The following is an 18,466-nucleotide window of genomic DNA, read 5'->3' as shown; positions in this document are numbered from 1 at the left end:
AACTATAACCCTGACTTTTCTGTTTTCCCCTGGGTGAATTTAAACAATCCATCTTTGAAATCTGAATCCTCTTATCTGCTTAGTGCTTTGCACTTTTAATTCCAGTTCCAGTTGAATTTTAAATAGGCACAGAGTTTCCTTTTAAGAATATCGCCACATATTTTGTATGCATTATCACACTGAATGTGCCAGCTAAATTAAATTACAGGGTAATGTTGCCTCTGAATCAAACCTCTAAGGGATTAAATACCACAGTGCATATTCACTCAAAGAAAAGGAGAATAAGAAAAGCCAGTAAGACCATGAAACAAAGTCCAGCTTTAGAGTTTATTGTGTGGGCCTGACCTGTCTATTATAACTTTACTGACTCCACTGTGATTCTCATAATTAATAAACATCGAATAGTTGGTGACTTTTTAATGACTTTTTATTTGATGTTTAATACATTAAGTCTGGGAACTATGACCCCTTTAAATATTCAGTTATTTTCTTAAAGAGATGTTCACATTTCAGTGTCTAATCTTAGCCTTATTTTACATAATCCACAAAATATTTTTTGCTGTGGAAAAAGTTAGCTTTTCAGGTAGAGGGTTACCTAATATTATCCCATTTTGTTGAAATGATTTCCATGAAATCCTTTTTCTTTATCCATCTACCAGAAACTGGCAGGATAAAAAAAAATCTGATGTTTTTGGTTGACATCAGTCTGAGGAAAGTTTCCCAGATCAGATGTCAAATGTTTGAGAGGCTTCTTACATGGAAAGCCTTTTCCAAGTCAAAGGTACAAATATTTGGACATTTACTCTGCATGGACTTTCCTTTTTTTTTTTTTTTTTTTTTTTTGTTATACTAATAACCTTCATTTAACAATTTTTAGGCTGGCCTTACTTTTTTCTCAGAAAGCAAATATTTTCCCATTGGGTACCTCACAAGTACCAAACAGGAGAAAAAGAAAAAATAGTAAACATCAAACATCCAAATGGTTAAACACAGGCAATTTTATAAAGATTAGGTTTTAGTTGCTGCTTAAAAATCAGTTGACCAAGTCATGAGGCTTCTGTTGACAAGGTCCTTTCACCTTTAGTTTTAAGTCTACAATGTTTGTTTTTAATCTGCTAACAAATATTTTCAAATATGTTACTTTCTTGTGGTACCCCAGCAAATAGGAGAAATGTAAAATATGGTATATGTAAACTTATATGCCTAGGGATTTATATTATGACATTTTTTTAAGCAAGCTAACTAATACGTTGTAGGTAAAAATAATACAAAAAGTTCTTGTCAAAGATGATTGAATAAGCAGATTTGAGCTCAAGGTGATACGTTCTGTTTTTGTTTCTACTGATTTAAATAGAAGTCAAAATACTTTACTCTTGAAATATCCCTGACTTAGAAATTGCAGGATACTCTTGGCTCTGCATTAGTATGTGACAACATGATGAAAATATCTATAAAAAAAACAAACAAAAAAAAACAAACAAAAAAAACACCTTGGGTAATAAATTTCAACTTTTTACAGAACTGCTTTGTGATGCCTCTACAAAAAATTGACCCGAGTTCTGCTAATGACTTTAACAATCTATTGGAGTTGGGACAATATTATGATTTAACATTTTTGTTGCTTTACCTTCAGAAGGCTGTAGTAAGGAGAGTTCATGGTTGTATGGCTGCAGCATTTAAATTCTGCTGTGTGCCTGTGTTTTGATCCGACTTAATAAATACATAGTAAAGCACTTCAATTGCTTATGTCTTCAAAAGGATCTTTGACTCTGTTTCCATTTTTAGCTCAGGCCCACAGAAAGGAATAAAGTCTAAGAACAAGGAAACTGAAGGAGTGCACGATGATGGATTGATCTGCTCCCTGCATCCTTGGAGTCAATCAATCTTCCAAGCTCTGGTGCTGTTTTCAAAAGGAATTTTCCACACTCCTCGAGTTTGCCTCAAGCTACGGAGCTGTACTTCTGGGTTAGGATAACCAGAGGTCTTTAGATATCTGATCGCACCTCGTTCTTCCGCTTTTACTTTTGCTACCTCTGTTTTTAGAAGTAATAAGATCATTTGATAAGTAAAGTCAAGTCAGATGCATCTAATTTTTTTTATTATTTTTTTTTTTCTCTGCAAAAGTAGTGCAGGCACAATAGTATTACTAATACATGATGCTAACATCCAGCTCACTATGCCAAGCTATGCTCAGTAACCTCAACAGTTAGTTCTGTCAACTAGCACTGCTCTCTTATGAGATGCTCTTTCAAGTGGAGGATTTTCTGATAGTTGCAGTGTTATAGCAGAAACTTTGTGAGAATAGCATATTTTGCTTTAGTTTGAGACTGTAATTATGTTACTGCAGTAACACAGCATTATGCCTGTGAAACCCAAGCCAGTGCACCATCCATGTACCAAGACATTCTCTTATTTTCAGTGACTTGTGACAGAAGAGGAGTTTGTCACTGCATATTGTGGGTTCGTTCATGTGATACTGTAGAGCTGAGCCTTTCCCATAACTATGGCAGAGTTATGGCTACAGATGAGCAGTGGATTCATAAAAATGCTCATGATACAATAAATTGAAGTAGTGATGTTGATGAAGATATGTGGAGGTTTGATTGTCATACTTGTTTTCTCTTTAGTTTTGCTCTTGAAGTGTTATTTTTAGTAGTTATACACTTTAGAAAACTAAAGTAAGAGCTACGGCAGATTTACTTTCTCTCAAGATTTGTAGGGTTTTTTGGCTACAATATCAGACTTCTGGTCTTTACAAATGAGAAATACTGGTCTGATTTATCAACTGGTCATTATGTTGGCCTACTTCTATCACATCTTTTAATGATGCTTGTTTTTGAAGACTAGATGTACATCAGATTATGTCCTGCTACTAAAACTATTACTAAATTTACAAAGAAGTCTGATGAACAATTTTAATTGTTTGCTGCTACATGGACCATGGATGTAAAGTGTTATAGAAGAAAATACACAAAAAAATGCTACAAAAATCTGGAGCATTTGGGCAGAAATACTTTTTCTGTTTGATAAAATCTTATTCCACACTTGTACTCATTGTAAATCCACTGTCAGCAATCAATCCAGAATGAGTAGTGAGATTTGTGTGATTTATAACTTTTTTTCTCCAGATTTGGGTTCTGATGCCCACAGGTATGGCTACCGGTTGCATATTCGGTGAGCTTCCTGATAAGATCCACATTCTTTGATGTGCCAGGTTGCAGAATGGTTGCATCAGTTCAATCCAGCCATCTAAAGTTGGCTTGCCTATTCTCAGGGATGAGCTTTTTTTTTTTTTTTCCCCATCACCTCACTCAGTTAACCAGGTCAATTTCCACTTTATTGTATTAAGAAATTTATAGTTTGAGGCTCCAAGTGTATCAGTCTTTTCAACCAATTCTTTATTATTAAACCTATAATATTTATAATCTGTGCATTAACCCTTTGCACAGTTATTCAGTATCCGACAATTTTTGTGAACTCAATCTGCATTTACATACCATTTTGTGATATCAGAAGGAAAATTGGTTCAAGCATGGGAACAGGATTACATTAACTCCTCCTTGTGTTTTTCATTTAGGTTGTAAAAAGAAATAACCAATGAGATTCATAAAAATAAATGTACCACATACAGTGGCACACAGAGTTAAATAAGGAAATTCTTCAGCTCGTTCTAATCCAGAACCAGCTGCTAAATGCTCACAACAATCAGTGGATCACTTCTTTCTCCTGCTCTGCTGGTTGATTCCTAAATAACTTGAATTTCATGTGGCTGTGGCTGATGTGTTCCAACGGATGCTTCATAATCTTCGAGAGAGGATGATTCTCATCTGGGCTCCACCAAGCAATTTTCTTATCTTTTAGCATCACCGCTGTAATTAGAGAACTCAAGGCTTCAGGGCCTTTCCTGTTTTTCAGCTTTCCTTAAAAGTTCTGCTGATAGTCAAAATATTAACAGTTAAGGGTTGAGCTTCAGTATTTGTTCACCTTAAATGAATGTTACCTCCTTAACAGTGAAAACAAATGCCTTTTCTGTGTTTGAAATACTATGCATTCTTCAAAATTGACTGAAAAATCAGTTTGAGGGAATTCCTTAGAAACCTCAGGAATTATTCCAATTCCAGACCTGTACATATATATAAAAAAAAAAACAGTATTCAAGACTAAAAACACAAGTTTAAATTACACTTTCAACTTAGTTTATTTATGTAGCGCCAATTCACTACATGCCATCTCAAGTCACTTTACAAAAATAAATCTTTTCAATCCAATTGATCCTACTTATACAGTTAAGTTTATTTGATTATTCAATCTGGTTCAACAAGTTTCTATGTGAGGAAACCCAGCAGATTGCATTGAGTCATTGACTTGCTACATTTACTCTTCCTGGCGAAGCATACAACAACAGTAGATAATGATTAATATATTTGATAATTATTATTTATGATTTTGATGATCCTTTGACTAAGTGTGCAAATTACTTGTCTTATAGATTGTTACTGTATCATGTTAGCAAAAAAAGAATGCACAAAAATAAACACAAACCAACAAACATAAGAAATGAGCCGTAACCAAAAACTCATAAAAAGTCAAAGGCCAGAGTGAGGAAATGGGTTTTCAGAGAGGATTTACAAGCAGATAAAGAAGCTGGGTGTCTAATTTTCAAGGACAGATGGTCAAGTTTCACAACATAGAATGAAATAAATGTCCATAAATGTAATCTCTTCTAAAATGAACATAAAATACACTGTAATGTAAGTAACAGATTACTTAAGTTTTTCTTTTGATCTATGGTGGGTATTATAGCTACTCCTTCAAGTCACAAGGAAGTTACAACACTTTGCTGGGGACAACTGTTGTGAGCAAAGAAAAAAAATAGAATAGTAATTATTTTTGATGGTTTTGTAGAACATCTGGAAAATGTATAATGACATGAATAAATTTGCATATAATTTTAAAGATCATTATTATTAGGCACAATTTATCTGAAAACCAATAAACAGGACTTTCTTGCAAACCTTTGTACTGGTTCATATGTCACTGTTTATGCTTTTAAAGTGTGGTTTCCTTAAATTTTAGTTTTATGTTTAAAATCTTTGTTGTATTTTGCAGGTGGACTAAGAGGAGCTTCTATTGTGGACTCACTGGACACGCTGTATATTATGGGCCTGATGGACGAATATAATGATGCCAAGGAGTGGGTGCAGACTAGTTTGGACCTAAACTCGGTGAGTCATTTTTCTTTCTTTTCAAAAAGTGTATTGACGTTGTTCATTTTAATTCTATCAAAGTCTGTAAAAACATTTCTGTATGACTATATAAATAATGGGAATGCTTTATTAAAAGTATAGAATAGAGTATTCAATGCCTTGAGTACTTTATTAAAAGTATTGAATAAAGTGCTTTTTGTAGAACCCTTTAAATGTGCAGCATTTATTGACATTTCTGAGAGAAGAGCAATTCTTATTTTTCCCCAGTCTTACGAAACGTAGTTTGTTACTCATCTATTTCATATTCTTTGGCTTTTAGGTAACTTTTTTCTTTCCTGCTATATTTATCATTCCAAAAAAAAGAAAACAGCAAAAGAAAGAAAAAAAAACACAAACTTGGCTTTAGGGATTACATTTATAATTTATTGAGGGACCATTTTTGTAATGTATAATTTATAAGGTTAACATAATTTCTAAAAATCAGGTTGCAAGTCTATGTAATTTCAACTGCAAAATTTTCCCTGAACTGTTTTGTTTTTCTTTTTGTTTTTCTTTTTATTTAGTTTTTTTAATTATGTAAAGCACCTTGAAATGCCTTGCTGCTCAAATGTGCTATTCAAATAAAATTTGATTGGTTGATTGATTTTAAGACATGGAAAGTCATTTTTCCATAGATTTAATTGTGTTTACAAAGTCAATAAATGGGTTTCGCTGAAGCACACATTTTTATTGGGATTGCATAAAAATCAGATTAAATATTTCACCTTCTGTGGGTTGATTATTTTCAAGCTCTTGTGCAATTTGCTTTTATAGCTGTGTTTTCAATGTATTGTATCAGTGACTGTAGTGCATCATTCATTCAGAAAGGGAAGGAAATTATGCCGAAAATTTCATTCGTTCAAATTTTAAAGTTAAGCTCACGTTTTGAAGATTCCAAAGGGTCTATTGAGTAATGATGTCTTTTTAAAAAAAGTAGGGTTGTGACTCTTCATTCTGTAGAGGAAATATGCAGGGTAGTAACATTTCAACAAGGTAATGATTATTAGTCTCAAAAATGCATTTTCTAATAGGGGCAGATTGTCTGTGCTGTTCATTAATGTTTCTGAAGAGACAGGACCAGAAAATGCGAAGAAAAAAATAAATGGTACCATCTGCTTACACATTTAGTCAACCTTTAAATTTCCAATATGAGGTTTCAGACTTTTTTAGTTTTGTAGAACTGACATGTCTACAGAAATCTGACAGCACTCTTTTATGGTTTACCCACCTGGAAAAAATCCAAGAACAACAATAAAAAATTAAAAAAAAAGACCGCACAGTTGAACAAAAAGCTGTGGCTTTTGAACGTATTGTCCAGGTTGTTCCCAGTGTGTTTGAATGGACCATCAACCAGAAATGAAAGCACCACAAAAATATATTTCCAGTCCTTCTATTGTATGATATTGGTTACCTACAAATAAATGTATTTTAACATTTTAAAGTACTTATTTTTTGTTGGGAGGAAATGGTCAATAATCTGCTAAACTATATTACTCTTAAAATTATTCAATGGCAATAATGTTCTACAGAAAAAAAACAACAAAAAAAATACTTTTTATCATAAGCATCCAGATTACATGTTATGAGGCTGGCGCATAAACACCATGATAAGATGGAAATTATCTTTGGACATCCAGAAAAATATTGTAGCACCTTATGAGTTTTGAGAAGAATTGAATGAGTTCTAGAAAGAATTAAACATCATCTGTTTCACTGTATGGATTAAAGTGTCCAAGTGGAGGACATATAACCACCACCATGCACAGATCAGGGAGTCCAAGCACCTAATTCGCCCTGGAAGCAGTCCTCAAGATGCTGAAAGAAGTCTCCAAAAACCCTAAAATGTCATTATGAAATTTTATAGTGGAGCAAAAGTTGTGCAAGGAGGAAACACTTAGCTACTTAAGAAAAACATGAAGACTAGAATGAGGTCGGTCTTAGATAATGCATAAAAACAATACTTCTGTTTATCAGAAACTGCTCATGGAAAATATGAGATGCTCTGTAAAATAAAATAAAGCTGAAGCAGATCTGGATTGTGCAACACGACAATGACTCAGAACATGCCAGTAAATATAAAAAATGACTGGGAATTAAAAAATGGAAAGTCTGAGTTGAACCAATGCCCAAATCTTGACCTCATTGAGATGTTATGTGGTTCTGTGAAGCAGACATATCACAGCTGAAATCCAGGAGTGGTTTGAACTTTCAGAAACTGGCTGATGGCCATAAGAAGTCTCTCACTGAAGTTATTTCAGCCAAACAGGCTAAGAGTCTGAATTAGGCAGTGGAGTGTCCTCACTTACTCATTATGAGAAAATACATTTTATTATATTTTGTTAATTTTCCTTTTTCTTTTTCAGAGATACTTTTTTATGTGAATATTTCCTTAAAAAGTTCTAAAATTTGAAAGGGGTGTCCTAATTTTTTTTGTAGTTCAAAGTCTAAAATGCCTAATGCCCACCATTTCGGAACATATTATGAGTTAGGTTATCATTGATTAGAGCTCTTGAGACATTTCCTTCCACTCAATATGCTTAACACACTTTTTGCTAACTTTTATCATTGTATTTTTAAAGTTTAGCAAACTGTTGGCAATGAAGAGTAATTCCTTGTTTTTTCAATGTGACAGACTTGCTCAACCTCACTACATAAACTTAACTTTTTATGAGTGGGCCTGATGGTGGCTCTGTTGGTTTTTATTGAGCTGTGTTTCTGATCTCCAACTGTGTTTGACAGTTTTCCAAAGTTCAGGAGATTTCGGCAGAGATCTCAGACAGCATCCTGTGTGGCCACAGGCCACGCCGTGTTACCGACTGATAGGATTCTGAGTCACTGAAAGGCCTTTACGAGGCAGAAAATGTGATAAATACCACAAAGAGTGTGGAAGAGGGGTTTAAAGGATGCCATAGATAGAAAAACTCTGAGAGAGACAACGATAGAAGAGGCCATGACACTTTCATTGAGAGAGTTTCTGGAGACCGGGTCAGGAGGGCTGCCAGTACAGATACCATGTTGGTTTGAGTGGAGGCCTGAGAAAGTGCCAAACAAGGCTGGTTTTTGAGTGATTCTCCACAGCCGGTGGATCAAGTGCATCGGGTCATTTGTATGTGGTTTTGTAAGTTTAGTAGATCAGAGAGGTCATGTCTGGGCTGTGGTTAAGGAACGTAATAAAACATGGCAGTGATGTGTAATTATGACCAACATGGAGACACAAGTTTTCCTGAGTGCTGTATTCTAAATCTAGGCCAATTACTCAATCTATTCACGGCATCTTACAACAATGCACTCCAAACTTTAGATTGTACTGAGGTTGGCTGAGAAAATATTCCTTACTGTAGCTTTCATTTTTATCTTGATGTGTGTTTCTATTGGCATGAGAGTTAACACTATCAAAGTGTATTAAGGTTTTAAACGTGGTTTCAGATATATCATTTCAACAGTCCTTCTAATGAGATGCTAGAGAAACTACTGGAGTTTCTTCAGTAATTTGAATCACAGTGATGTTCATCATCCCACTCCCCAGATGTTACTATCCACTGTCACTCAGTCAGCTAAAACAGGGATAATACAGGTTTTCTTGGCTTTAAGATCAGTTGAGCAATTCAGCATATTTATACAGCACCACTTCACAACAAATGTCAACTCAAGCTACTTTGCAAGGCAAACTGTTCCAATTTATATATGGAAACATACAACCATTATAATACATACATTCTAATTCATTGCTGGTTATATTAACAAAATCTGTAAAATTCAATTCAACATGCGTATTGGAAGAATTGTCTAAAAAAATAAAACGCAAATTTTTCTCTTGTGGTGGTGAAACACTTAATTTTTGTAAACTACAGGAGCCTGACCCATCACTCCTACGAGTTGGAAGCAACATGTCTGTTCAGCAGCTGACTGCAGGCTGAGCGCCGGATTAATTAACTTCTGCTGGCTAAAATCAGCTCGTCTGGCTAAGTGTTATTTTCTAGAAGCCAGAATGGCAAAAATGCATAATGCATAATAAGCACTTGACTAAACTGAAACAAAACTTAGTGGGCATTTATTCTATATTTTTACTTAAGTCTAAGTAAAAAGTCAATATTTCTACTCTTGCTTCCCTCTTTACAAGATTAAAAATGTTTGTTGCTTTTCTTTTTCTAATTATTACAAATTGGTGTCTATGACGATAAATTGAAACTCATAAGTTATTTAAAAATTAGTAAGACGTCCCGATAGTAGTCAACATACTGACCCTAGTACAGAATTTTTCGGGGGAATTTAATGTAAGTGTGAGAGTTGTGTTCAAATCTTTATTCCAATATGGGGAACTTCTAGTTTATAATCTAAGCTAAACCACTGTGACAGTATGTTGTTTGCGCCTTATTCTTCAGAGCTCAGCAGTCTTGATTACTGCCAGTTTTTGGGTCATGAAGGGATGAGTTTTACATGTTAACTTCTACCACACACCAGAGCATTTTACATTTTATTTTTTCTCATGAAGAACACGGAAAGGCAGATGCGCTTTATGATTCATCTGTGAGTAAACTTATGATTGTTAGCTGGTGGCTAGAAGCTAGTGAGTGGGATCTGCAACACTTGCAGCCCGTGCTGAAGCAGCCACTAACAGCCACAGTGTCACCAATCATAAAGACAGAGAGACAGATTTACAGTTCACAGTGAACTATGGCGCGAGTGTCATCTGCCATCCATCAGATTCACCCCCTCATTCCCTCACCACTAAAAGAACGACTTCCACTTTCCCTGCTCTGGGGAAGTTGGACACAACTCACCGATGACAGTATGAATTAAATCTCCAAATATGTATGTGCTCTAAGGCACACTATTATAAATGATCTGGGTTAGGGGCTGCTTAGGGCCCTGAAAGATGTGATTGCATGTCGGATTATTTTAAAATCCTATGACGGCATCTTTAAACAGTGGATAAATATGAGCTGCTGCTGTTTTTTTTTTCTCTTGTTGGATGAGCCAGTTTTACTGCGTCTCACACAAAACCCTCAGCAAATCTACGGTTTACAGTTTGCTGGTCAACGGTAAACAAGTGCAACACTACACTAACACTACGCTGTCAAGCATAGCTGCCTTTGTCCAAAGATTTTCTGGATCTTTGATTAGATGTCACAGCACGCTAGTTTTATTATACAAACGGTAAAGCGCGACTGGCTCAATAAGCTTTCCAGGACCACTCAAGACGACTGATATAATCATTTTGTCTAAATTCAGTAAAAATAGTCTTTTAGAAACAGAATTGTCATTTTTATCAAAAGAAGATGCTGTTTGTGTTCTTACTGTTTTATTTTTTTTTAATGAGGCATCAGTGATGTGTTTGTGTTGTTTGCTTAGGTTACTTGGGTGTTAAAACTATAAAGTGTTTAACCCCTTTCATATTTCTGTGGGAAGCTTCTTTTCCCACATTTCTTAAATTTGGGGGGGATCATGAATTTTTCTAGCAATCGTAAAATCATGTGTTTATATGATTATCTTGACAATTAACTTCTGGTTTATTGCTGAAACTATTTCAGGAATTAGAAATAACAGTATTAATACTCAGAGTACTTAAGTCTATAGCATTGCAGGCATACGCAGTAGCATAATGAGAGATGAAGTGGCAGAGCAACATTCATATGGAGGGATTTTCGTGTAGACTTCTCTTCGTAATTACATTACAGTGTCACAGGATGCAGTGAGCCAGACTGTAGCGCTTGATTCATCTGTTCAAGCTTGTCTGTCATCCAGAGCTCGACACAAACTGACAGCCGGTCTATAACTTGTTAGCGGTGAAACAAGGACATGGCAGACAAGGACAGTGTTACAGTAGTAAAGAAATATGAGTATTTGGAGCAGGTTTCAGTCTGTTTTTCGCTTTCTTACTAGGGCTTAGACATCAGCCTCTGCTCATTATCTCACTTAATCCAAGTGTTAAAACTAAAAAACTGATAATCTCCCACTTGTGAAGCAGTGTTTAGCGAGACAAAACAACAGATTTTAAATGATTTGCATAACGAACAAATAAAATTCATCTGGCTGAATCCTGACCACAGGACTGTAGGATGATCAGCTTGATCCTGTTACTGAATTTGAAGGAGCAGCTGTGCATACAAACCAGATCGTTCTGGTGGCTGACCCTCTTATGAGAACAAAAGAAGCTACTGCATGTTTCTGCCACATTTTATAACGAGCTGTTTTTGCATAAATACTCCATAATTGTGTGGGAACATCATTACAGAGCAAACTTTTATTTGATTTAAGAGCAATTTTTCAGTTTAGTTTGAAAGTTTTGGTCTGGGTCAGGAGCTGCTCCCTCGGAGCTTGTTAGATTTGATCTTGTTAAATAAACAAAAACAATAAAACTTAACAAAAACTCTAAAACTGTACCTTACATCTCCATTCAGATTTTATCACTCGTTTGCATTAAGACTCAGCTCTTCTCATCTCATTGTGAACTTTATTTGATCAGGGTCTCACTTGAGTAGAGTCAAATTATTGCGCCCTAACCCTTGTAGGGTTCCATCTATCACTTACTAAAGATATTTTGCTATTAATTTATTTATTTTTTACCATTTAGCATGTGAATCTTTTTAGCTACAAAAGGATGAATTGGTTATCAAATAAAATAAATGACTCAAATTTACAGAGAATGGAGGAAATCACACATTTAGTGAGCTGTTTGAGGTCATAAATGTTTGAGAAGACTCGGTTCACAGAGGTCTTAATCCAATGGGAAGCAGCGTGTAAGCGGATCAGAGGAGGAAATTGTAAAAAGCAAGACAAGGGTGGAAATATTTTTAGCCAGAATATATTTTTTTATCCCCACTTTATATTAAAAACTCTATTCATTCATTGTCTGAGTGTAATAATTGTCTAATGCTTTGACATCTTTATGGAGTCATTTTAATACATTTGGGTTAGGGGGCTGTTTAAAACAAAAGTCTGTGGTGTATTGAGACCATCTTTATATTTTTGTAGTGATTTAACATTTGCTTCTAACATTCATTGGTAGTTATTTAAACTTTTCATGTTAAAATTGTTGAATATATTAGAGCCTCCCATCATCTGGGTCTTTTATTATGTTTTGGATTTTTGTTAAGTTTGCTCTATTTTGCCAATTAAGGAAGAGATTCAGAGAAATGTGTTCAGTGACCCTTTGCTTTTAAAGTTCTTTTTATAATCTATTCAAGTCAATTCATTTTTTTTTATTACAGTTCCCCTTCTGACTCTTGCCTTTTTTTTTTTTTTTTTTTAAATCATTCAGTTTTACTTTGGGTCGGAGTGTTCCCTACCGTTATTCTTCCCATCTGTTCAGCTCTTAATGCCTCAGTTTCATCAGCTGTGGATTTGGCTTAATGTTGGAAATATTTTAGGAATGATTATGGTTTTCTTTCTTTTCATTTTTTTGTTGTTGCACGAGTAATTTTAGCAACTCTTGCTTTAAACCCTCTTGTCTCATGCCTGCTGCCTGTTTCTGGAACCTCTCTTTACCACAACCACATAACAAAGGCTGTCATTTACATGAGGCGGCTGAATGCTGGGACAATATTGTAGTAGACAGAGTATTTTTAAAGCTTTGACATTTTCATCATCTTACCCTTTCATAACGAAGTCTGCAAAAAAAAAAAAAAAAGCCACCGCTTTAACAAGCTCATTAGGATCCGAGGCTCTTGTGTCCAAGTCTTGCAGCTTAAAGCGACAGGGCATTTGTGGGAAAAAAACAAATGTTAGCTAGAAATTAGATTTTCTTTGTCTAATTTTTATACCTAAATCTTAGTGGTGTAATGAGAGCCCATCCAATGAGAGTTTTGCCAGATTGAAATGCAGTTTTTTTTTATTTTTTTTTTTTATCTGTCTTTTTCCCAATACACTATTCAGGTGCATGTAACATGACCTAATGTGGCTTAATTAGCATTGGAGAGACCCTCAACTTATTCAATTAATTTATACTGTCTTGTTATAAGGTGAAATTGTTTTAGGGAGACAGATGACTTAAAGTCTGTCGCTAAATAGCAATGCCAAAGTTTGAGTCTCAATGCTCTTCCCATTCAGTTTGTAAAATCTATTTGTAAATGCATTGTTATTGCTGTATAATTGGGCACGGTACTTAATCTCATTTTATTTGTTGCTGTTTAAAAGGCAAACTTTGGTTCACACTTGGCCTGATGCCTGAGACTGTATCAGTACAAAAATCCATGGAAGAATTATAAGAAAAAGATGAAACAGAAGGAAAATAGCTGGACTTATCAGAGGTATTATTGTTATTCCTATATTGAACAACAATATTGCAATAATCGAGTTTAATATCATGCAGCCCTGCTGTTACACTTTTTTATTTCTAAGGTAATGGTTGAACTTTTCTTTCTTTTTTTTTGTAAAAACTAAAAGTGTTTGTAGAGATGATACTGAATTTAGAATTTGATTTACATTATAATTATAAAAACAAAGAAAGGGGGTATCACTGATCTTTGTGTTATAAGGATCACATTAAACAGAGTCCTGCTGAAAAACTGCAGTAATTAGACTGAAATTATTATATGAATATGATTTATTCAAAAGACATCAATTGGAAAAGAAACAACTAAAATATTTTTGCTAAATACCCAGTTTTATCCCATTTTCTTTTTTATATGTGATTTATGTTCATAAATAAAGACCAGGTCAGCTGATCCGGATTGATAACATATTATCAGTCTATATAACTATATAGTTATGCTTTACATGTTATCAGAACAGTCATTTAATTTTAAGTTGCTTTTTTTATTGTTGTATCCTGCAGTCTAAAAAAGCCATCCTACATAAAACATCGGGTATATAATAAAGTCTTTACAGCCTGTATGCTGATTTCTTTGTCTTTACCGCTGACTTATTATATAGGCAGAAGAAGACAAAAAAAAAAAAACAATCAATCAAAACAATGTATTTCTTTTCTGTGTGTTCCGTGATGTTAGCCTGCAGGCTGTAAAATAAATACTGTAATGCCGATGTGTTAAAAGTTCTCTCACACTGAGTAATCAGAACATTTGCACACATTTCCTCTGTTAAATTCAAGCTGTTGTGATGTTACAGTTGTTACATTATATGGATTAAAGATTTCTACGATTCTCATGAAGCCTCTTCAGCACAACTAGAACTACTCTGGCAATAATTTCTGAGACACAGTGATTAAATATTGTCTGAATTCATGCAGGCTTTTATTTCTAAATATAAAATCAGCAAACATGAAATCTCGTGGGTGTTTGTGAGTATTCTTGAGGATGTAGGGAAAGCTACTGTTTGTTTGTTTTTTCTGGTGAAATGTGTTAATCCTGAAAGAAAACATTTATATTTATTGTCAAGAAAGTCTAAAGAGGGACTCTAACCTGAAAAATTGACTGAATTGAATCTGAATAGAAAATTATAATTTTTTTCCTCTATGGGGTTCAGTGATGGATATTGTAATGTATAATAATGCTAGCAACAATGAATGTACCACTTAAAACTTTCATACAAATTAAACCCTGGTATGAAAACGGTTTCCTTTCTTGCAGGGAAAGGAAACCGTTATATATACACTATATATATATATATATAGTGTATATATATATATATATATATATATATATATATATATATATATATATATATATATATATATATATACACTATATATGCAAAATATGTTATTGCCAGAGAAATCTGCAAAAGTGTTTGATGGTGAAAGCAGTAACAAGAGTTGAGTCTAACTCGTCAAATTGTGGTGGTGTGAAGTGAAGAACTTTGCTTGAGGCATCTGCTTTACTGTAAAAACTGTTTTATTACATTCAGATAAAGGGCAGCAGCAAAACCACCAAAGAGCAGCCAAGGTTTGTTTCTAACAGTATTCTTAGACTCTAGTTATCTTTGATCTTTTTGGAAGAATGATCCCAGTAGGATTTTGTGTTGTTGCTGTCGCTTTGTTTTAAAAATGGGATGCTGGAGCAGGAGGCCAACTTGTATTTTTATTTATCCAGAGGAAAAAAAAAAGCTGGCATTCAGGCAGGACAAGCTCTCAGAAAGAAAGCAGACGCTTGGTGGGAGATTGTATTAAGAGATTTCAGATTCCTGACACAATCTGTCTGATGACTTCATAATGCAGTTGTCAGTGGCGTGTTGGAACTAAATCCCAACACGCCAGTGACAAGAATGCAGAGAAATATTCTGCTGCCTTTTTTGGCCAACCATATTAAAATGTGTAGGACATTTCCAAATGTTCTTTAGGAAAACAAAAACCTTTCATGTTGGTTGATTTTCGCTGTGGCCAGGTGATTTCATCTTGACACAGAATGGCAGCGGTTTTTAAAGACTGATCACATTTCTGAGAAAGACTGTCAGTGTTTCTTCTTTTCTATCTACAAACTGGCTTGATTTCTATATTAAATCAAACCAGTTTTTACGTTTTTAACTCTATCTGAGCAGTTATTCTGTAAACGTGCTCCCACATAATGATGCGATTTATTGCCAAAATGGTAGCAGTGAGACCTGTAGCCGGGTAGTTGTTTACCTCCACGGAACTGTTTTTTTGACCCCTCCTGACCTCTTGTCTGCTTTAAACGAGACTGCACTTGCTCCCAGTCATGAAGGCGTCTGAAGAGAAGCTGTGTCATTTGCAGCGCCAAGAGATTGTTTCTGCAAAGACGCCACGCCCCTGAGCTGAGGTCGAGCTGAGCTGACATTCTGTCTCGGAATGTGGCGGCAGAGGACATTTTGCATGATGCATTGTTGTGGATGCTAACAGCATGTTTATAATTCATGCGCTCCTCTGCCAGCTTATATACCAAATGCTTATCCTTGATTTTCACTAGTAAACATCATTTCAAAAATACAAATAGCTTCAAATGTAAAAAAAAAAAATTGTGTTTGGCATATCACAGATTTTAAATGTGAACATTGCTGCATAAATAACAGATTGAAGGTGACACCAAAACAGCAGCAAGTTGCACAAGTAAAGATGGTTTAAAAAAAAAATAAAATAAAAACAGGAGCTGGAGCTGTTTTACTGTATCCGTGTACATGCAGCTGCTGATGCAACTCTGATGATATAAACAAAAATGGCTTCTACAGAATAATAATTTTGCTTATTCATGGAAAGAAACTGAAATGAGCAAAAATATACTGCATCAACTTCAGGAAACCTCATGAAAGTAAATGTTTTTTTATTTTGGATTAAGGGATGGATTATTTTAATACAAGACACGAGGGATGTTTGAGTCATATAGATTAACATACATTTTAATTATTTTAGTCTTTCTTTTTCATGATGAGCACAGCTGAACAATTTTGCTGCTACAATTATTTCCACAACAAGACTAGTTGTGGATCTTTGAGTCATTAAGTTTACATTTTCTTTTGTTGAGCACATATAAAGATCTCTCTTTGTAAGGTAAGATTTACTAAAAGATTAAACGTTAGAAATAAGATTTTTTTTTTTTACTGTGTGTAAACATATCTGGTTATCCGTGGCCATGTGTTATATGTAATCAGTATAAATCCAGAAGGCCATAAGGCAGTTTTTGTCCTCCTCTCATCTTGTTGGTAGTTTGGAATCCAGCAGCCTCCAGTGTCGGAGAGGAAAAGTGAAGGATGCTGCTCAGTCAGCAAGGCCGGCTACAGTGGGAGGTGTGTACAGTATGTGATGAGAGATGGAAGCAGGTAGTTGCACACAGAGTCATGAAGAAGGACGGAGTGCAGCAGGGTGAATAATAACTCCGGAGTGAGAGCATAGCAAAGTCCCATGAGGCCTGCGCATTATCATAGACGATGTGGTGGGGAGGCCGCTGGATTCCCCAGGAGGAAGCAGAAACACGTACACACCGAGCTGCTTTGCTGTGATTCTGCGTTTGTGTCTGTTTGCGTCTGCAAATGTAGAAAAAGAGAACATCGGCTGAAAGGGAAGGATATGGAGTCCTGGGCCGGGTCGTATATCAGCTATAATTTATCACCCTGGTGGTATTTGATTAATTATTCATCATGCTGTTACTACACAAAGTAAAGCATTTAGTGGAGGTTTATGGTGTAAATACAGTTTTCTCTCCATGCGCCTATTTGATAATGTTTAGGGAGATCCTATATGCTTATTAATTACCGGGCTTTTAAGGATAAATGCCGTCAAAGAAAAATAAACTGAATCATACGTTTGAAGACTCTCACCATAAGCTAGTGGCCCAAATTAGCGTCTCTATGCTCAGACCATTAAACCGCACTCTATTGATTTGAGACAAAATTAGGCATTCACTGACTAGGCAGAGTTTTTAAAAATGCATCGTGAGAATTTAACTAGACTGCAGCACACGGATTGATGTATTTCAGCTGATGCCCATTACTGTCCGCCTGTCAATTAAAATGTTCTGTGTAAAATGTTGAAAGTAGCTCGCTTTAATTTCAATTCCCACTAAAGAAAAAACACTTCAGAAAAGATTCTCAGCTCACTGATGTGGTACTTGTTGCTGAAAAAAGAAAAGAATTTCCACAAAAGCCCTAGCTTTATAGAGAGAGGAAAAAAAAATCTCATGTCTCTTTTCTGTAAAATAAGACAGTTTGGTCTAAATTGTCTTGGTTTTCAAACGTATTCACTCTGAAATAGTGCAGATTAATCACATGCAGGAGAACAATGGCTGCCTTAAGCCTATCAAGTGAAAATAGTATTTCTAATTTTGAAGTTCTCCACTAGTTAACACTCATGTCCTTTTCATAAGTTGAAAATGGGAAATGGCCACAACAGGTTTAAAATAAGAACACTCTATCTAAAGTTGTATTGCAAACAGAAGATGCTGTTTAATTTCCACTTGATTATTGACTTCCTCTCTAGGAAAAAAAAAGTGTCCTTTTAGTAAGTGGCCTCCCCCAAAAAAACTATTTTTATTGATTATATTACTTTTTAAAGTTTTCTGTGAGCTTTTGCACTAAACGCATTTAATGTTGGCATTGTGGACAATTAAGGTTTCTTCAACAGTTCTCCTGAGTTTGAATATGTTGTGCTTAAACTATAATACCCAATCCAAAATTCCAAGAATTTATATTGCAAAGGTTATTGCAATTTGATACACTGAGAATGGGGACTCCTGTGCCCATTTACTCACATTTTAGACATGACTGCTTAACTCTTTCTGTTTACAAGGCTTTCTTCCTCACAATATTCTATAAACACCAGATTTTTAGTAATGGTTATTTCACTAACAATGTTCCTCCTCTGCTCCAAGGTCATC

At 35.0% G+C, this 18,466-nt stretch overlaps 1 protein-coding gene across 1 annotated transcript in view; it reads left to right on the top strand.

Moving 5' to 3' along the window:
- The window catches only part of LOC106916626 (mannosyl-oligosaccharide 1,2-alpha-mannosidase IA), a 200,198-nt gene that overhangs the window by 108,205 nt on the left and 73,527 nt on the right, over positions 1 to 18,466 (top strand). The window contains exon 3 of the mRNA XM_014985029.2: positions 5,110 to 5,225. Within this exon, the coding sequence (XP_014840515.2) occupies positions 5,110 to 5,225 (116 nt within the window). The remainder of the gene's footprint in view (positions 1 to 5,109; positions 5,226 to 18,466) is intronic.

Source organism: Poecilia mexicana, unplaced genomic scaffold (assembly GCF_051168715.1).
Source record: "Poecilia mexicana isolate PSO_F unplaced genomic scaffold, ASM5116871v1 scaffold_16, whole genome shotgun sequence".
Classification (NCBI taxonomy): domain Eukaryota; kingdom Metazoa; phylum Chordata; class Actinopteri; order Cyprinodontiformes; family Poeciliidae; genus Poecilia; species Poecilia mexicana.
This window is presented reverse-complemented; position numbering and strand designations above follow the sequence as displayed.